General features: G+C 43.6%; 1 protein-coding gene across 2 annotated transcripts in view; it reads right to left on the bottom strand.

Moving 5' to 3' along the window:
- Nucleotides 1–22,189, bottom strand: part of LOC138491105 (probable cation-transporting ATPase 13A4) — an 891,483-nt gene that overhangs the window by 402,190 nt on the left and 467,104 nt on the right. For both annotated transcript variants that reach the window (XM_069617424.1, XM_069617425.1), the window contains one exon: nt 5,239–5,402. In XM_069617424.1, coding sequence (XP_069473525.1) covers nt 5,239–5,402 — 164 coding nt within the window. The remainder of the gene's footprint in view (nt 1–5,238; nt 5,403–22,189) is intronic.

Genomic DNA, 22,189 nt, shown 5'->3' with positions numbered 1-22,189 from the left:
TACAGTCTTGGGTGCATGTCCTACGGCCTATGGCCTTCGGCCATGCAGCCAAGACTCTAGGTCCTGGCCACAACCACCGCAGCATATCACACCCATAGAATCAAACATTTGAACTGGCTATATGGGCTACTGCATTGCATTTATTATGTCCACGGACAGCCTACAAGAAAGTCAGATGGTGCTGGATCATGCATCGCTTCTCTGCATCATTCTCTGCATCGCTTCTCTGCATCATTCTCTGCATCGCTTCTCTGCATCATTCTCTGCATCGCTTCTCTGCATCATTCTCTGCATCGCTTCTCTGCATCATTCTCTGCTGTGGCCTTAGTTCCTGCAGATTTATGATCTATTGGCAACACTGAATGTATGCACCTGCATGTCCCATTGGTCAGAACCTCTGTGACTGAAAAACAGCTATTCTCACCATAACTAAAAAGCTGATGTGCAGATGGTGATGGAAATACTGCTGGTGGATGGTCCACAAGTGCAAAATGAGCATTGCTATGCACAAAGAGCAGAGGTACATGGGCTGTATCAGAATGTCAATCGCATTCTTCTTAGACATCTACTGAGGTACCAGAACTACCTCATTCACCTGTTTCTCTTCAATCTCCCATAGCACTACCACATTCATGCCCTACTCATCTTCATCCAGGGTGCCCCATTACTTATATTTATCCGTCACCCCTCTTCCTTAGGATTTGCTTCTAACTCTTTCTACATTTGAGCCTGATCTATTCAGAAATCATCCAGGAAACCCTGTAGTGCTTCCTGCTTCCACAAACGTATCCCCTGATGACATTATGCCAATGGCCTCCTAGTAAATTTGACATATGTTTCCAATTGCTTTGGAACAAGGACTCCATGCCCTGACAACCCCCCACAATAGCCTAGCCTCCTCCACTTCACCCTCTACATCATCTCTCTATTTCTCCCCTGATGATATGGAAACCCTCTCATGTTATTCTGGTCTTCTATCCACTTCCTTCCAACAATCATGCACCTCACTTGACACCGGCTGTGGGTGCGGACACATGGTACTATGACCTACCTCCACAAACACAACAGACTAAAAAAGAAAGAGAAGAGTGGAAATCCTTTTTTGCGCTTCACGTTTTGAGAATTGGGAATACAAAGGAAAAGTAAGGGAAGCACATGGATGAAATTACACAAAGCCTAATAGAACAAACACACAACCAAATCTCAGGAGAAACAAAAAAGGGAAATAGCTAATTTTTGAGTTTGCAAACATTTGAAATACACAGTAAAAGGGGTTGGGAAACTTGGATTTCTTACTCCTAAACTCACACCCATAGAATGAAACATTTTAACTGGCTATATAGGTCGCTGCATCACATTTATTTGTCTGCGGACAGCCGCTGTGACCGCAGACATAACAAACACATTAGGGGTGCTGCCACCTAAACAAATACAGCATTTAACCCATCTCTTACTCCCCCACCCTCCCCAAGCACTCTTACACACCAACACACTTGCCAAATTTGTATTTCTTCCCCATTCGTCGATGCGATGTCCGCGGATCCAAGATGGCGGGCGCATCAACACAATGCGACGCACCTCACGCTTCATTCCAGCCAATCAGTGAACACACCGTATGTCCGCGGACATGACGCAAGCCGTTTAGCCAATGGCCGTCCTGTCCACGGAGCGAACAGGGAAGTGTGTCCGTGGACATAGGTATCACTATTTTTTGTGACCTACTTTTTGGTTGTTTTAAAAAAAACTACTGGACGGATTTTCACCAAATTTACAAAACAGCACGCTTTCGGGACCAAGCCACTGCTCCTGCCGCAAATTTGATGAAAATCCGTCCAGCATTTGGGCTGTAATTTGGGCTGTAGGCGTGGGAAAAGTTTTTTCCCCATTCAGTCTATGGGACAAAAAACATTTTGGGACCCCCCTATAACTTTGCCCCCCCTGGACCAAACCTCACCAAACTTTGCAGAGTGGGCCATATACTTTTTTTGCAAAGTTTGGTGAGGATTCGTTTAGGGAGAGCGAAGTTATAAGCTGCCCAAAAAGTGCTCTTCCTATGCGATTAGCAACTTAACCCCATAACTACACAGCCACTACCATGGCTGTGTAATATATATATATATATATATATATATATATATATATATATATATATATATATATATATATATATTTGGAAGAACAAAACAAAGTTGGCTAATTAAGTAGCGCTCAGCCTCATTGTATAGCTGGCCCTCAAGGGCTAGGCGCACCAGACCTATATATAAGTTAAGAACAGTCTCCCAAGCAGTATTAGGCAATCGCCCCACATGCTATTCTGAGAAACACAATAAAGCCTGGGCACTCGTAGAAGGTGCTCAGGAAACGTATTTCCCTACACGAGAAACCTCGGTATCACAGGTTTTCTAGGCAAGGATGGTATCGCCACACATCGGTTCCCTATCTGGCAAAGCTAAGTGGCATAGCCCTTAAGCGTTGTGTTTTGCGTTTGAATGTACTGCCTATGATGGAATTTATTGGCTCTTGGTACACAATTCCTTATACATAAAGATTATGTAGTATGTGCCACAAAGAGATAGAAACTTGTTGACATGTACTAACACATTATAAGACCGTGGGACAATTATATGCGAAGGGATGCGGAAAACTCGTCACTAATATTGAGAACTGTTTAGGAGATCCATTTGGATCGAGTGTATATGGTGGAACAACAGTGGTTGTTTGTTCAGTGGCATTTGACACTTTGAGGGAAGTGTTGAAGAATATCAATTGCAATCAGGTAGAACGTCATCAATAAATGATGGATGAAACATATTTAAACGTACATAAAATGCTGTTCCTTATTTTGCACTTAAGTCTAATACAACATTCAAGAGGGTGAAGGGAATTAATTTTGGGTATACTGCTATAAGAGTGTTCTCTGAAATGTACTTTTTATGCAATGAATCTTTTTGAATAAATGTGCTTTAAGTTTTGTATTAATACAGTACTAAAACCACAATAAAAAGAATAAAAAGTAAAGTATTTAAATTAATTTAATGCATCACAAATATATTTATACGGTTGGCATCACACACAATCCCAGCGAACCAGAGAAGAAAAGATCACTCACCCATCCGTGCTTAAAAAAAGAAAACACGCATTCCGCTCATTACACAAGCTTCTTCAGGCTTAAATGTATCAAACTTGTTCACTCGCTTCCTGATATAAGTAAACAATTCACCAGGTCTTGCCCATCCTCTCTGTCATGTTAATGTAATAGAGCCATGCACACTATGAGTGCGGCTATGTTGGAATAAGTTTATACTTATAATAAGTACAGATGATTATTCAACTTTAGTCCATATCAATTGTAAAACTGATTAACTTTGATTTCTTCTCTACTTGAACTTACCACATTAAAGACTCCCCAGTAGTGGTCTCAGAAAAAGTGAAGACTCTTGGCATTTACCCGCAGGCCTCACTGGGAGCAGAAGCTCAGGTGGCATACCTTAAAAAGACCTGTCAGTACCATCAAAGGCTGCTAAAACAAATAAACCCCCACCTGAGTCAACAAAGCAGCTCCAACACCGTGAGAGCCATCATACTTTCCAGACTTGATGATGGAAATTCCCTTATGCTTGGTGCCACTAAAAAATGCCTCAAACAATGCCAAATCATTCAAAATAATGCCATAAGAACAATCACGGGCAAATCCTAAAGAGACCAAATTTCCAATGAAAGGAAAACCCTCCATTGGCTCTCGATTGAGGACTGTATCTCCTTTAAGTCCATGTCCCTTGTCCACCACTGTCTATATGGATCCGCCCCCGAACATCTCAAAAAACAAATCAGTCCCTATGTACCTAGTCGACATCAAGATCAGGAAACAAAGGGCTGATCCAGACCGGACAAGTAAACAAATCCAATGGCTTGGGTCGAGCCTTTCCCAGTCTAGCTTCGACCAAGTGGAACAAACTCCCACTTGATCTTCGACTTGAGCCCAACTATCTGATATTCAGAAAAAAACAGAACACGGCCCTCTTAAAGTAAGCGTCCTGACCCTGTCCCTACCATCCACCTGACCGTGGCGACCTGCTTGTCCTGTCTCTATCTGTTGTCCTTCGTCTCTGTGTTAGCGCCCTGATGCCTATGGGCTGCGACGCTATATTAACAAACACATAAATAAAATAAATAGGGCAATTACTGGCTAATTGATTTCATACTTTGACCTAATTATGGAAGCATTCTGCGCAAGTGCGCGATTTGTTTCATTTTTGTTATGACTGCTAGATCTAATATGAATGCAGAATCGACTTCTCCCACATGCAGTGGTTGTGAAATGGTGGGAGGCAGCATTATTCTACATTCTGAATTATACATTATGTATGTCTACTGGTCCTCTGTATAAGGAACATCGCTCGTGTACAGCTACTTAGATCTGAAAGATCATGCTCCTCCCTCCTGAGGTCATTTCAAGTGCAAGTGCTTGAACATGTGATATTGGCATCACCATTGGATACATTCTCAATACCAGCCATAGTTATCAATAAGGTGCAACATTATGTGATGAATTACCTACATGGATACCTTGTGCAAAAACGTGCATACATGCAAATACATCTAGCAGCACATTGTGCATATGGTCTAAATGATCATACCCTTCTATCAGGAGGTCAAGGAGGTCAATATATATATATATATATATATATATCTTTTCTCACCTAGCTACTATGAGATACTTTTGCCTGAACGTGCCTTTATTCTAAGTAATCCAGGACTATCCTGCATTCTTGTCCATCCCATGGCTCTTCTGAAAGCTTCCATTATTCGTTCAAGCTACCCTCGGTGAGCTAAGATGTCCAAGGGACAGTCACTCTGGTGAAAGTTGTGAAGGTGCCACCAGCTCTACGACGTTGGATCAGGGAGTCACTGTAACTGCCGTGAACACTCCTCCACTCTTCACTTCCCCGGGGAGTGCCTTGATTCAGCTCTTGTCACTGCTATTGAATATGTCCTTATGTCCTCATTGGGGGAGTCGCACACACAAAAAGGATTTCTCTGCTGCTGCTCGTCCCTTCCGCCTTCTGATGCAAGTCTTGCGTTGCTAAGGGGACCGTAGGATATAAACTAATCTTCACTGGTCATTACAACATTTGCATGTAGTAAAGAATCATTAGGCTATAAGCGCTTCTGTACCTTACAAGCCACACCAACACTGTTTATCGGACTTACCCTTTGAGCGGTAGAAGAGGTACTCACTTTGGTGATGTGTCCGTTACTTTTCTCATCCTCCCGCGTCTGCAGGGTCATCGAAGCCGGTGTGGAACCTTCTGGCCCATTGGCTTCCACTAGGATGGCCTTGCTTCTCTCCGAGACCATCCCTGAGTGTCTGGCAACGGTAAGCGCTGTCTGGAGGTTGTCACCTGTAAAGAACAGCATGATTGGTGCATGCAAATGAGATATCAAAGTAAGACAACGGGAACCTCATGTCTGCTCACAAAAGACGAATGATATAATAGTGGCGGGTCCAGAACATTCCTTTGGTGACAGGGTCTGAGCCAACGTATCGACACTGGTTCCAATACATGTACATTTCCATCTATAGGTGCAGTAAACAGCAGTTGTATTGATTTTTTACATTGGTGTCTATTTGGCACCAAGTGGAACGAGACGATTTGTGGAACCCCTCCAAAGCACCGGGAAAGGGCACAGGACAGCTGATCATTCGCCAGGCAGGGGGATATTCCGATTCATCGAGAACATATTGTATCTCTGGCCTGATAGTATATGGGAAAAAGTAATCCCGGCCATACATTATAAGGATATTGAAAGTCATCGAGGAGTTTTGTGATGATGAAGGCCGGTGCGGTTGCCACTTCACTAGATAGCGGCTATGTTATCCTACGTATGTGCTCCTCTAAGCATGACAGTGCATTGGGTATCCGGGAATGCTCACAAGTGTCTGTACCCTGAAATCCAGCTTCTGTTCTCAGCTCCTCCTCTTCTAAAATTTCACAAGGGGAGAAGACACAGGGGCCGGATTCTCAAAAACGTCTTTTTTGCAATTGATCAATAAAATGCACTAGTGCGACTCATCACTTGCATCCCAAACCACATAGGACATCTGAGTGTGTGCATCTAAGAGGCGCACTGTCCAGGCACGTTTTCACTCCGTTTGCAGATTTACCCATATCATGCGGTGTTTCTGCACATTTCATTGCAGACCCTAAATTCACAAATCAGAGGCACTATGCAATGGACACAAATCAAAGGCATTGAATTAATTAATCAATTTCGAATTTATAAAGTGCTTAGGCTCTGGGGTATCTCGGCACTAGGTGGAAGGTACGCATTGAGGGACACAAGAAGCCAGAGAACCCTAAAGAATAATTGAAATAACCAGTCACCTAAGGGAAAAGAAAAGTCTTCAGTGAATATGAGATGGTCAGGAATGTCACACAGAAAATGTGGTGGAATAACCCACATAGTGGGTGCAACCACCGAAAGGCCCTTCCTCCCACTGTGGCTCGGGGTAAAAATAGCCGTAGCTGACTAGCAGGGCGCAATAGCTGCAACGGAGCATAGTTAACAAATGTTTCACAGGCATAGAGGACCCGGCTGCCATAGTTGGCCCGGTTGACCACACACAGTGATTTAAAGGTGATCCACACTTCCAGTGGGAGCCAATGTAGGCTCCGTACTGCCGAGGACACATGGGCAGATTCTGGCGAGCCCAAAGCCAGGCATGCAGCGGAATTCTGCAGCACTTGGAAACGCTGGATCAAGAACTTTGCAAGTAATGAGGAGTTGCAATAATCCAGCATCCCTGAAATGGATGCAGAGACTCCAGAACTACACGAATGAGTCGGGATAAAATGCATGGGCGTTGCTAGGGGGGGGCTAAGGGGGCTATAGCCCCTGGTCTTTTGGTTGTAGCCCCGGAGAGAATCTCAGGAGCTACAACCAACCGACATTAGCGTAGCCCCGGGTCTTTTCCAGACCTAGCAACACCCCTGATAAAATGCATCCCCTTTCTTTCTCAGTACTCAAAGCTTCAGATGGCCTGACCCACTCCCAGCATCGACCTGTGGTGATGCAGAGAAGGAAGAGACCATCTTAATTCCAAGATGTTTTTACCAATCGAACAGGAGTGAGTAATGGACCAAGAGATTGAGTGTCTGGGGAATGGCCAAAAACTATGGCCTCAGTCTTGTCAGCATTATGTTTCAGTCAATTGGCATTCATCCAGCTGCCCACTGCTGCTAAGCAATTCCTGAGACAGGGCGCTGTGGCATCAAGTTCATGGTCAATTCTCCATGCCAGCTGCGTGCCATCCACATAGGCATAGAAAGGACTCCCGTGAGAACGGATTATCCTAGCAAGAGGCCGGGCGTGAATATGGAAAAGTAGTGGGGAAATAGCAGAGCCCTGAGGAACCCCACAGGTTAAGCGAAGAAGGATCCGAGAGAAGAGCAGGAAGAGAGAGTGCTGGTGTCCGATCGGAGAGGAATGAACAATGCCAATTTCTTCCAAGCGGCGCGACACAGAATGCGTTGCCCTGCACTTGTATGACCAGGCGCAGGTGAAGGCGAGTTGCCTGAGAAGGTGATTTCTGAACCAGTCATGCATTTTCTTAGTAGTTGGGGACCCGCGACCTGAAACACTGATCTCCCTCTTGCTTTCCTATTTTTTAAACAAAGGTAGAAATGCATTTCTCTTTCTTAGAGCATTTCTCAGTGACAGACCCGTTCAGGGATCCCAGGACCCACATGGGTGCTGTGATCAAGTATTGCACTAGGGCCGGGAGTATGCCCCAGGGCAGGACAAAGACTGATATGTTTGGGATATTTCTTCTCTGTGAAAGATAGTGAGCTAAAGACTCTGGGTAAGTCTCTCGTAACCAGGACTAATGTCTGGCAGAGGGACTCCCAGGACCCCCTTGTTAAATCTGGGCACTAATATAAGCAAAGGGGCTGGCCAGTACTTTGGGGCTCTTCTGTATAGCCCTCTGAAATGCAGAGGTCACATTTAGGAATAAGGTGACCTGTGCATTGATGAAATAAACACAAATAAAAAGTGTGCTTTTTTGATTTATGTTCGTTTTTGAGAAACGGGCGCATTGTCTCCAGAGACAAGAAGCAGGACAACCATCAGACCCCACTGGATTCCACAGCCATTTTATCCTCACATCTACATGTGTATGCTTTTTAAAGGAATATACATGGTTTGTAGTTGCAAAGAATCTAATTTTAGGGTGAGTGTTGTGAAAAATGAAATGACACCAAACACAATTTGCATTATGTGCTTAGTGATCCAAGCATACAACCCTTTAATTGGATAAATAGTTCTCAAATATTAAGAACTATAGTAATTTTTCATGTTCCTAAATTCTCTTTGATTATATGCAAAATAGCCAAGAACCCTCATTGGTTCTATTTGAGGCATTCCCCTTGCTCTTAACTGTATTTCGAAACAGTATAAGTACATGATACCAGACTGACAACCTAGAAGTAATAACTCTCTATCAGAAAATAGTTCTTATGGTTATTCTAGAATTTGATCATGTGTTTTCATCATTAACACAAATGTAACATTCTTATTCTAACTGCAATATATACTGGAAGTGATTATTAGAAAGGAACAATGAAACATTTCTAATGGAGTTAGTTTACAAGGTTACTACAATTAAATACTGTCCTTTAGTTAATGGCTTCCTTTACTGATAATATGCTAAAACAATTCTCTCAAAATGTCCCCCATTCTTGGAAGGGGCCAACCTTCCATTAAAACCAATGTTGTGTTCCTTCTGCGAGTACCAAGCATACTTAAGTTCATGTGTTGGCCATTGATTTGTTGGTAGGGCTTCCAAATTGTGCATTATTTACAGCATTCAAAAATACAAGTAATGAACAAATAATAGAAAATAAAAAAGTACACTTGTAGACATTGCAGCCTGGTCTTCGGGTCCCTAATGAACTCCAGGACTCTCCAGAGATTGCAACTGCTTCTCCATCTTCTCACCTCTTACAGACATGCCCTCAGTGTAATGGTGCCGTTCCTGTAGGACACGTGTGATGACAATATATGTCTCCTCATCTCAGGGGATGCCTCTGTCACTGCAGCAGTCCCTCTACTCTTAACCATAAAAAAGCATCCCCAAGTGATCTGTGCTTTGTCGAAGGCCGCGTTGCTGTCAGCTACAGCTGGGATATCACTAGCCAACGTGCACCTGCCAACTCCAAACACATCCACAGGGAAAGGGACAAAGGCGCTGATTTACAAATAGTTGATCAGGGTGCTGGTGCCTTTGTTAAACACTTTTGTAACCCCGGCCCATAGAGTGATACAGAGAGGGAGAGACATACAGAAAGAGGAACGGAATGCGAGTGAGTGGGGGGAGTGGGGGGTAGCTGGATTGGCACAGATGCTCTGGGCACAGCTAGTTCCTTATAAATTAAATAATGTTATTAGTATTATCTTAAACAGTACAGCAAACTAGAGGGTACATACATTGAATGTCAAGAAAACTATATGTCAAGTTTTTGCAATAGTACAAATTTCATAGTAACTTTAGAAGACATTATTATTTAGGAACCATGCTATAGAATTTGGAAACTATTCATTAACTAGACTGAAATTTACAGGGGGAGAGCGACAAGACAGACCCAAAGACAAACAAGGAAATAAATAAGTGATCAAGATATTCCATTTGCTATAAAGAGAGAGCAGGCATTTTTTCAATTCTATGCAAAGAACAAAAGGAGTTCCACCAAAGATTGTATGATAATTTTTGTGCATCTTTCCAGTTAGTCGCATTAAATCAGGAGAAGAAATTGATGACATGAATGGATTAACCAAATTGCCAGCCATTACATTACACAGTGACAATTGTTCCAGAAATGAAAAAAATATTTTGTTAGCAATCCCAATTCTGTTCCCAAAAAGAAAAGACATATTTACATTTAAATATAGAATGAATGAAGTCAGCAGAAGGGGATTGGCAGTACCAGCAAACCTTTTGAAAAGAATTGGACATTTTGGCAATCCTAACAGGGGTTAGGTAAGCTTGATGTAATATAAAATAGTGTGATTATGTTTAATTAGCTGCCACTGAGGTTGTAAAACACTGATCGCAGATTTTACCCCAAAGACCTCATTAGAAGTATGTCGGTCCGGACTGCCATACTACAACACTGCTGGTAGGGGTCACGGATCCCATGGCAGGCCTGAGCTGCTGGGTTTTCAGGCCTCTACTGGCATGTTTGTCACTGACGCACAGGCCCCATTAGCAATGGTGCCGGTGCTTCAGTGACCCCATTGTCATGGAGTCCACTCCATGGAAATGGGGATTTACAGTTACTGTCGCCTGCCATAATATCCCGGTGGCACCGGGAAGTTAAGTGTCAGTAAGAGTGTTACAATTGCCGCCTGCCGCCTACTGGTGGGTTATACCGGCAACCCCGTAATGAGCCCCCAAGTGTCTGAGAAAATTTGGAAATTCCAATTATGTTCCCACAATGTAATAGTTTTAGTGATGGAATCATTACTGTCTTTGGATTGATTAAGGATGGAATACAGTTTAGAAGCTTTAGTGGAAAGGGTACCTGCAACTAAATCAACATGTTTTGAGGGAACATTTTGGCGGTAAAAGGGAATAGCTGTAGTGACTAGGTTTGTAAGGTTTGCATAGGTTCTAAAATCTACATTATTGAGATTATATCAAACACAAAGATCAGGAAAGGGTATAGGTGAATTGTGATGGAATGAGTGTTTAACTAGAAATATATCTGCATAATACTATCTTATCAACACCTAATGCTTGGGTTTCAACAGGAATAATTTATTAAACCAAACAAAGGTGTCAGCTGTATCTTGAGCAGTGCGTGAACAAGATATTAGGCTATTTCATGCATTTTTCCATGAATGTAGAAGCAGATTTAATTTGATAACAGGCCAAGAACAGGTTTGGAGAAAATGAAGTAAAAAAAAGGGGGTTATGAGTTTCGTTTCCAATTTGAGCCAAGTGGGAGCATTAGATAACTGAGATTTGTTATTTTGGAATAAGATGTTTTGTTGTAATATAAAGGATTTATGATATTTGAGAAACTCTGTAAATTTAACTCCACCGTTGGTTTTATTAGTCTTAAGTTTATTAAAAGCAGTTTTGTCAGTATTATTATTCCATAAGAATTTAGATTAAAGTGTGTCTATTTTCTTGAAGAATGCAGTTGATAATAAAAATGGAATCATAGAAAGGTAATGAAGAATAATAGGACCAAGCATCATCTTGATAGAGTCCAAGCGACCCCACCAGGAAAGAAATCTCAGCATCCAGCGTGTGAGGAATAAGAGAATGGGATGTTTTTGTGCATGAGAATGACCATTAAAAGAAGTCTAGTATTAGAGGAAGCAAATCTACCCTGAATGATTAGGCATTATTCCATCTAATCTGTTAGCAATGACTTTGGCCACAATTTTTTATTCAGAATTTGTTAGGGAGATGGGACAGTAGTTTGTAATATATGAAGGATCTTTGTCTGGTTTACGAAGTACAACTAGTAGGGCTTCACTAAAGGAACCTAAACTATGGCCTAGAGTTGTGAAATGATTACATTGTTCAAGGAGTTCAGGAGAAAGTATAGCTGAAAAAGAAAAGTAAAAGTCAATGAGAAAACTGTCAGGTCCAGGGGCTTTGGTGATTTACTTACTGTAATGACATAGGAGTATCTACAAAGCATAAGTCCACTCACTGATCAGAAATCTTTTTATTTATAGGTAGAAAATCATGAATATTATCATCAAGAATTGTCTGGTTTGCCAATTATAGTTGAGAATAGAAATCAAAAAAGGAATTATTATTTTGTTCTATACCAGTAACCCCAATTGCTTGATGGTTAATAATAGAAGTAAATCCAGCTTCCCATTTCAAAATAAGAAAATAAAAATCTAACAATTTACCTGATTTATTACACCCTCCATAAAATGTGGCTTTAGTTCTTAGAGGAGAGGAGCAAGTTTATTAGTATTATATTTGTTAAATTAAATGTGCTTAGATATATGGGATTTAAAAGTAGTATCAGAAGGGTGGTTATAATATGATGATTCAAGTAACTTAATTTTGTTTCTTTTTAATTTCAACTTGCTGTATAATGAAACCACGTATGGTAGCTTTCAATGCATCCCAATTATTATGGATAGTCGTATCCAGTGGGTTATTATTAACAAAGAATATGCTAGCTACAAAAATTATTAAGTTATTGTTGAATAAAAGCAGGATCATTTCATAAAAAAAGGAGGTAAACCTCCACCAAGAAGCGATATTAAGTTGTATTTTCCACTCAAGGATAGTAAAGACTGGAGCGCAGAGTGATCAGATATATCTATAGGACCAACTTCTGAGTGAATAATTTGTTTTATTTATTTTTTATTTATTTATTAAACTTATAGAGCGCTTTACTCCAATGCGCTTTACATTACACCAACTGTATAGATGGAATATGTGGAAGCTTAAGTGCAAAACATGAGACAAACCATCAAAACAATATACAGAACAATTTGCCTAGGACAGTAAAAGGGAAACAGAACAGAGGACGAGAAAGAGAGAAGAGGAGATGTTAACAGGACGGGGTAAGGAGAAAGTGATATTTCAAGGAGGAGCAGAAGGAGGGGTAAGAGGAAATGGAGCGGATTGATAGAGGGAGAGAGTTCCAGTTTAGGGGGCAAGGAGCTGGAAGGATCGGAAGAGGGAAGGGGCACAAGGGGGTGGGGAAACAGTAAGAAGGAAGAGATCAGCCGAATGGAGGGGGCAATAGGGAGAGTAGAATGAAAGGAGAGAGGAAAGGTAGGGAGGGGCGAGATCATGAAGAGATTTAAAGACGAGACAAAGGAAGTCAACAAAAGGAATTTAAGTTGAGAGTGAAAAGGAAGCCAGCCAAGAGGAGAGAGCGAAGAGGAAATGGAGTCATGAGGAGAGAGAAGGCAAAGGGTACGGATGGCAGAGTGATAGAGGGATTTGAGAGGAGCAAGATGCCAGGCAGGGAGGCCAAAGAGGAGTGTGGAGCAGTAGAAGAGATGAGAGAAGATGAGGGAAGAGATTAATAGTTTGGTGGCATGGAAGGCATGGAAGGTGAGAGAGGAATGGATTTTGCGATTATTGAAGAGATAGCAGCGACAGGCGCAGGAGGTAAGAGAAATGTGGTGGGAAAAGGAAAGGGAGGAGTCAAGGTGGAGGCCAAGATTGCCAGCGCAGTCAGAAATGGGGAGTTTAGAAGGGGGAAAAAGAATGAAAGGAGGAGAAGATTGAGGGGGAGGCGAGGTGGAGGCAAAGAATACAACGCCAGTCTTATCAGTGTTGAGGGAGAGGACGTGGCATGACATCCAGTTTTTATAGCAGTGAGACAGGAAGAAAGATTGTGGTGGATGTCAGGTGTGAACGAAGAGAAAGATAGAAAGAGCTGGGTGTCATCAGTATAGAAATGGTGAGAGTTACTGAAAGAAGAGATGATGGGGGCAAGGAGGGCAGTGTAAGGAGAAACAAGGAAAGGACCCAGTACAGAGCCTTGGGGTACACCGAAGTCCAAAGGGAGAGTAGAGGAAGTGCAACCACCCCAAGAGACAGCGAAAGAACGGTTGGAGAGGTAGGAAGAGAACCAGTTAAGAACAGGGCCTTTGAGACCAAAGGAAGAAAGAGTGTTGAGGAGCAAGATCCAGTCTGGAAAAGGATTTATGGAGGGAAGAGAAAAGCATAGATTCCTTATCATCATGATGACAAAAGCACCATGTATTTACATGGGGAAGGTCTTCTATGAATGAATAAATTGCTAGTGCGACTTGGAGTTAATGAATTTGAAATCAGATTTCTGGTCAAGAATGAAGTCATACATTTGGTTACAGCCACTACATACAATAAAATAATTAAAGTGTTTATTAAATATAATTTGTTTCAGATGAATCCAAAATTAGGGGTCAGAGGCATTGGGGCTGTACATATTAAGAATTGTGACTAATACATTATTAATATAAGCTTTAATAGCTGACCAGTCACCGGAAGGGTCATGTTGTTATATCAGTAAAATGTCTACAAGATAGAACCAAGTGGCTAATAGTCTCCACCAATCCCTCAGTCTTACAGAACCGACATATCACTGATTGACGTACTTTAGCTGCACTTGCGGCCAGAACCCCCTCGATGGATAAAGATTCAATCTCACCTCCTGAAGCAAGATCTATGGGAGCTATTCGGAAATGTGACAAGATATCTAAGGAGCTTGCCAGCAGCCCTTGGCTCAAGCTTTCAGTTGAAGAACCGCTTGTAATTACTAGCCTCCTCCAAAGTCTCAATCCAATCCACCCTCCACAAGTTTTTCTTAACCTTCATGGATTAGATCTCAGATCTTCTACAATTGCTGAGGCTTTTTCAAGTAGCTCTTCACATTGCAGTTTCCATTTCCTCAGGGCTGTTGATCTTCCTGCGGTCATTTAATCTCTTATCAATTTAAATATTCTAGGATACATTTACTGAATAATGAGGGACTTCCACTCAACTATATCCCTCAAACTGATCAACCCGAGTTCGCGTCGGATTATCTGAATCAGTGTGTTGACTTCGGGAGATCCAGAACCTTTTTCCAGAACAGTACTTCAGTCAAGGGCCAGATCGTTTCCAGGACAGAACACAAGGCTTCTGAGCTAAATGCTAGCACCACCTTTACCTTTATGACGGGTTTGATTGAAAACCTACAGTACCTTTTATTTAGTGTTACAGGTTGGGCTGCCAATGCATTAGCTTTTCCTCTCAGCAGTTCCACAGATTTAATCTCAGTCTTGCTTGCATTAATGCAAGCACGGAGATACTTAAAGGATTCTACCATTTCTACGTGGCCTTGCCCGATATACCATTGAGCTTGCCTTGCAGATTGAGATTGAGGCTTCTCTAAGATCAAAATGTTCATTTTGGCCGCGTGGTTGATGATGAGCTCGTTCTCTTTTACATATTCTTCTCACTTTACCAACAGCCGCTGAAGACCTATTTCCATCTGGTCCATAAGGACCAGGTCATCAGCGAATAATATGTGGCCCACTGGGGTCCTATTAAGTTTCGGAGGAAATGCAATTGCCTTGCCCATATTCTGGGCCAAGTCTGAGATGTAAAGTCTGTAAAGGGCAGGTGACATTGGGCACCCCTGCTTTAGACCTCGCCATGTTCAGATTTCCACAGTTAGGAGGCCTGTCCTGTTCAATCTTACTCTTAAAGTGGTTTCCGTGCGCAGGGCTCGTATGTGTTCTATTAGATTGTCAGGGCATTTTGGACCATAGTCTTGATCTAGTTATAGTGTCGAATGCATGGATAAAATCCACAAAAGCCACACATATCTTTCCTTTGCCCTCTAATACACTTCCTTTGAGGCTAGCGAGCATGGCCACATTTGGGCTATTACGCAGGCCCTTCATGAAGCCTCTCTCGTAAGGCTCTCGGTTGCTAGTTGCTTCAGACCAATCATTCAGTCTCCTCAGAAGACAGGTTCTGTAGATTTTCCCCAAGACATTCTAGAGGGTAATGGGGCGATAATTGCCCAGATCTTCCCTACTGCCTGTCTTAAATATAGGGACCACCACGGCTCGTACCCATGATGGAGGAAGGGATCTATCTCTCGTTATCCTATCAAAGATAGTTTGCAGGAAACTTGCCAAAAAGTCCGGATCTTGCTTGAGCATTACAATTGTTAGTTCATCAGGGTCTGGAGCTTGTGATGGGCTCAGTTTTTTAATTAGCTCTACCAAATCAACAGTTGTCTTTGATATTCACCAAACAGTGAGAGGTTAGAAGGTCCTCCATTTTTCCTCTAAATTCCCGGTAATAGCAGGTCGTAAACTCCCCCCATTTTCCTCTTGCTTATCTTTTGAATATAGATTTCTAACATGTCTCACCCATGCGGTCTCACACACCACATTAGCCTGTTGGGCATCCTGTGTCTCATAGCAAGATGTAATTAACTTCTATGTATCACCCATGTTTTTTTTGCAATTTGCGCTCAAAATCTGTTCATTATTATGCTGCAGCATCATGACTTTGTGTTCTCGGAGCCAGTGTTTGTAGGCATTTTTTAGCCAGCGACCTTGAAGTCCTGCTTCATCACCACCACAATGGTTCACCTCTCTCTGGGCCTTTTTTAGATCTCTCTTTCCCCCACCACCACCTTATCGGGCACATGGCTAAGCTTTACCTGAATAGGACCAAGGGCAGAACCTTTAGTCATGAAGGACTAAAGTATTGTCAAATAGTCTAATGGAGAATTTGAGACAGTCTCCTTCAAAATATTTTCCACTCTTGTATAACAACCCTAATATAACCTCTGTTTCGCCCTAGACATTCTAAGCCTACAGCCACCATGTTCTGTTTCCACGTCCAAATCTACCCGCTTTTCCTCTTCCCTTCCCTTCTCCCAGCATTGCACCTTCAGTAAATTATTATCACTAGCAGTACACGAAACCACATCAAAGTCCTTTGCTCTTACAAACAAATCATGTGTTACAAATACAGAGTCAATAATAGCTGTCTTTTTACCTCTTGACCATGTTGACATACACGGCATATCTCCTGGGAAGTAACCATTTAACAAAAGGAAGTCTCTTGAGTTCATTAATCTGGACCAAGATTAATCTTTCCTCAGATTGAGATTTGTTTGCTTTATCCAGGAGGTGGAGTACCCCTTTGGAATGGAAGCATGTCAAGTTCAAATCACCACACACAATCACATTGCCACTTACAGTACATGACTCATCTACCAATAGCGACACTGACCCACAAATTCCTCTGTGTTCATAGCTTTAGGGTTCCAATACATATTTAGTAATGACCCTACATCCTTTTCCGTACCCTTGCCAGTTTTTAACAGATTCCATTGCACATATCATTTTTGCATGAACGGGTCTGGATTTACTGCGTTTTTTACAAACACTTGCGGGCTGTTTCTCGCTGCACCAGTAATCCAGCTGTTGGGCTACCTTTTATGCCACTGTGTGCTGGGTTTATTATAACCGTAAAGCCATCAAGGACTGGCACATTTCTAAGCCATGTTTCCTGCAAGCAAATGATATCAATGCCGTCCAGATCTATGCCCCCTTTATTGAAGATATGCATAAATCGCCTCGTATTCCAGGATGGCAGAGTCCACGACCGAGGTTTTCCCTATTTGATATCATATACAAGACTCTTGGGGAGGACCCTGGAAGGTTATTTCTTGTTTCTTGTGGAAAACCACGGATGCAAGTTATTTGGCTTATCTCCTACACCAAAGCTTGGGACACTACTGACCAACAAATGCCTCTCCTTCTCCTCCTGATTTTCGAAACAGTAAGGGTAATTTCCAGTTGGCCCTGTAGGTGCGCCAGCCACCATGGCCATCAATGTGTCTCCTGGAGTGGATTTGATCGCACATATCCCCTGCTAGGGGCACAGGTCCATTTGCCTGGGCCTTAATTGAATAAAGGTCATCCAGCAATCCCTGATCTCCCCATACTGGAGTAAGATCAAAGCCCAGCTTTCGAAAGCTCCAGCTTGCCACTAGTAAATTCTGCTTCGCCACTGCCAAGTGGATGTGAAGAAACACTGCGTCCATTCGTACTTCATCAACAAATTCAATTACCTGGAGATCTTCTGAGAGAACTTGTCGCAGGCTTGGGATGCAATTGAGCAGAGCTATGACATTCCTTCGATTTAGTATTCGGGACTCATTCCCATCTATGAGCCTTTCTAGTTTTAGGCCCATCTTTTACATTTCTCATCAGTTGTCCTCTGAAGTTTCTGGATTCAGACTCAGATTTCTGTTTCGCCTCCACCATCCATGCCAACAAGGTTTCTGCAAAGGACCTTTCATATTGACTGCCTTCTTCCGGCAGAGCGGTTTGGAAAACTTCAGATTCCATTTTTTTGGCTTTAGACTTGGCCCAACTCCCTACTAGGGGGACTTTGATAGGGTCTTCCAGGACCCATTTCCCCAGACACAACAGTTTGGGTATCTTATTTTGCCTTTTCTGGGATAGTTCAGAACCCTCTATTCCACACAGGGCAAAGATGGCTTTTCCAGTTTTGAAACGTTCCAATTTGTCATGAACTGTTCATAATCCCGGAATGACAGGGTCAAAGGATCAACACTCATGGGTGAATCTTGGGAAACGGGCCCCTCCCAGGCTGATCACCGGGGAGTCCCATCCTGTTAATCAGGGCTCATGGTATAAATTGATCAAATTATAGATTCATCGTGAGTCTCAGAATTTCTCACCAATACCCCTTCTCGGGTTACATCGTTAGTACATTACCTTCTTCTACAATTTCATCAATCTGGACTCTCACTTTTTCCATCCCTGTCGCTACATCCCGCAGATTTCCACCATTCATGGTGGTGTGGGTTGGCTGACTGATCGAAATGTGATGCACCATCGTCCGAGTTTCAGTTCACTAATCGATTGGCTTTTTGAGTTCTCAACTTCCGCTGCCTTTCCTTTTCATCCTTTTTCCTGCATCTCTGTACAAATAAAGGATATTCCACCACTGGATCGTGGCGCATAGACAGTTCTTTGGCTTTCGTAACTTCTATTGATGTAGGTTCAACAGACTTTTCCAAGGCATTTCCCACTTCCAGCGTGGTTACCTTAAGATTTCCAGGGTCTTCGGTTACATTTCGCTCTGTTGATGACTTGCAAATGGGTGTGATAGACTACACCATTTGAGCCTCTTCTCTTACGGATATTGTGCACTCAATTTCTTCATTGGGGTCATTGGTCCAGGCCTGTGTTCCCACTGACACGCACCGTTGTTCCATAAGGCTTTCATGTGTACATCTTGTTTCTGAATTCTGGGTCTCACTTCCGTCCTTTAATCCTCCATTATTCCGGCATTTAGGGGCACTGATGAAACCCTCAATAGAAAGAACCTTACTATGCAACATAGCTATTAATGTAGCTTGATCTTTCAGAGTATCATTAATTGACTTGTACATGTTCAGAAAGGGAGCTACTGCCCGAGTCAGCGTAGACCTCCCACTGCTGAAGTCTGTTCCGGGACAGTCTCTTCCATTGTGATGTTTGCGTTTTGCTGGAGACTACTTCCCACCTTCATGTTCTCTTGATTTCATTCCTACACGGGCGTTTTCACCTGCCCGTTCATCTACAGGATCATTTTCCATCCTTCCTGGAGTTTTCAGGATGTCTTGCCTCAACTCTCCTAATGTTTTGTCCAACGTGTCATACATGGCTTCTATATCCACCTCCATCGCAGGGCACACTCTCTGGATCCCTAGTGAGTCAGTCTTCCTTCTACGTTTTGGTGATCATCTTAATTCGACCAGTTTAATCATATATTTTATTCAGGTAATGTCTCTCTTCAGAGAACGTTCCATTGTCTTATCCCCTGCCTTGACCTCATTAAAAGCTGATTGATCTGCTGTGCTTGTTTTTTTGGTGTTAGGGATGTTGAGCATCACAACTACCTCCTCCACAATTAGGGGCTTTTGTAGGAGCCAGTTTGCTCAGCGGCAGAGCCAGTTTAGAAATGACAGGGGTAGGCATGGCAAACACGGGTGGGGGTCCTCAGTAAAACCATTTGCCCCTTGAGCTCTCTAATGTGGCCGGTGTACATGCCACTGCCGAGGTTGGTACATTGTTCAAGGACAGGCCTTCACTCATGACCGGATTACCCTCCACAGAGACTTCTCCACTCATTCCCAAAATGTCCACATCCATCAAATTGCTCGCTTCAATGGGCCAGCTTTTCCTTATACTCCCCTCCCCTGGGGCCACCATTGTCAAACCCTCTGGTTTGGATACATTTCCCAGAAGGGTTCTGGCAGAGCTGAGAACGGGCTCATGGGCCATTTCCACGTTTACACTCTCATTTCAAACTGTTATCCGCCAAAAACACTTGCAGCTCGCGTGCAGGGGATAGTGGTGAAGGCTGTGGTGACTGAAGGTCTGGTTTGTCATTTAATTCTTTTGCGTGAACCTGGCCTTTTGCTGTTACACTGATCGTTGTAATTGTCAGAATAGAAATGTCTTGTTTAGCCAACCACCCCACCCTCATCCAGTCACATGGCTCAACTAGAAGGGTATCTAAATCTGTGCACGTCTGTGCCGTCTCCGGTATAGCTGGCAGTTCCTCTGGCTTATTGCCCAGGTAGCCAACCTGAGCTTTCACCACCGGTCCCACGGCTCCGGCATTCCCACCCAGCCTGGTAGCCAACGCCATTTGACCACCACAGATGGATCGGTGACACTGCAGGAACATCCCTCCCCACAACAAGAGCATCAGCAGGCAGCTTCTTCCTCTGTGTCAGACCTGGGGAAGGGCGGCGGGGGTGAGAGAACACGCAGCCATCTGTCCTCCACAAACTCTTATCGGTGGGCCTCTTCTCACAAGGTCGGACTGCAGCTTTCTACATGGAGGTTCCGGCTTACCGTTGTTCTCCTTCGCCCTATCTGTCTGTGCAGAGAACACTAAAAACTGCCCCATCCCTCTTCTGCTTCTCAGAGATCTTGCGCTAGGTCGTGATTCCACGTTCTCCATGCCCTCCAGACAGCTGATCACCACCACCACCTCGCGCCCGCCTCATGTCTGCCTCTCGTTTGAGTGGAGAGTGACTGGACTCTCCGCCGGACTCCGCGCTGGTGCTACGTGCCTCTTTTCTGGGTTATAAAGATTCTTAAAGCGATAGGCACAGGGCGAAGACACACCATGTAACACTCTTTCCTTCATTGGCTGTTTATCAGCCACTGAAATTCGTTAATGATGAGTGTCTGGCTGGGGTGCACGTGCGCTACCTTTTCAGTTCAGTTGTTGCAGGACAGCACGCGAGACAGGGCGTGGTGGGCTTAGCGGCCTGAGCCAGAAGTAGATAGCAGAGGCACTGTCACCATGTGTGTGGTGGTGCCTTGGGTTGCTTTAACTAATGACTGAGTCGGTAAGAGTACAATGCTAGGTGATTGCCTGTGTCCAGCTCGTGCACCCGTGACAGGATGGAAGCAGTGTTTTTAGAGTATCAGACACTGAGGGTCTGTACTAAGCATGTGGACACTGGATGTCAGTCAGAACCAAGTCCATCCAACAGACTTTGCCATGGCATAGGGGAGGCAGGTGGGCAGGACATGCAGGGGAATGTGGCTTGGCATTGCCGAGCCCCGGGCAATGTTCCCAAACAGCAGTGAGCTCAGTGGCCCCCGTGGGGTGCAGCGGGCTGTAGCTTCTGAGGAGTGGTGGGATGGAGGGGTCAGTGGCTCGTGGGCTGGGGTCCAGGGGATCATCAGAGGGCCGACGGTGCCAGGCCTGGGGTCCCCGTTGAAGGAGTGTGTGTAGAGAAGAGAGGACTGTGGCTGTAATCTCGGTGGTCCACTCACTAAGGGTCACAGCCATATAAGCACAGGGGCCGGACCGGGATTTCTCCTGACCCCACTGGAGGTTGAAAACAACGTGCTCTTAAATGTTATCATTCAAACCATTGAACGCACCGCGTCTATTAATTAACGCACTGCTAGACAGGTGTCAAACACTTGTAATTTAGTACGACTAGTTATTTGCATTCCGTAGAGCAAATGAGCACATGTAACTCCTCGCGTGCTGAATCCTCTACACATGTGCCGGTGTGGCCATATTCCCCTATGGTATTAGGGTGTCCGCCGCGGACTCATTTCAGATGTATCCGTCCAAAAACTGATATTATTTTCCGCTTCTGTTGGTTTTTCTTCTTGCAAACGTAAAAGCTCGCGTTTCCAGAGAACAAACTGCCAGTGTTTTTACCCGCTTCGTCATTTACCTCAGGTCGTGATACCGCTTCGAGCTGCCACATATTGTGACCGGCAGAGCTCTCAGTTCTATCAGGCGTGTGCAATCACACTAATGCTTTTATCATTTGCTTTCAAATAGAAGTGGTTTTGCTTTTTTCAATGCAGGATACAACTCCCAGAGTACAAAGGTAAAAACATGACTAGACCGATTGCACCCGCTTGTCATGGCTATAGTTGGATTATCGTTGTCGCATAAAGAGTTAGGAATTGTACGGGAGTCGCGCATTTCATCTGTTCAGTGGTTAAACCACTTTGGAACTTTGATTTCCGCTGCTGTGCAGATAAACTCTCAATCTGCTCCTGGAAGAGACCCTTTGCCATTAACTCTGATTGAAGCACTTACCTGATAAGTGGAGCGTCAGAAACAAGTCATAGA

Source organism: Ambystoma mexicanum, chromosome 10 (genome assembly GCF_040938575.1).
Source record: "Ambystoma mexicanum isolate Mex_15411 chromosome 10, UKY_AmexF1_1, whole genome shotgun sequence".
Taxonomy (NCBI): domain Eukaryota; kingdom Metazoa; phylum Chordata; class Amphibia; order Caudata; family Ambystomatidae; genus Ambystoma; species Ambystoma mexicanum.
Note: the sequence above shows the minus strand (reverse complement) of the source record. Positions and strands in the feature narration are given on the sequence as shown.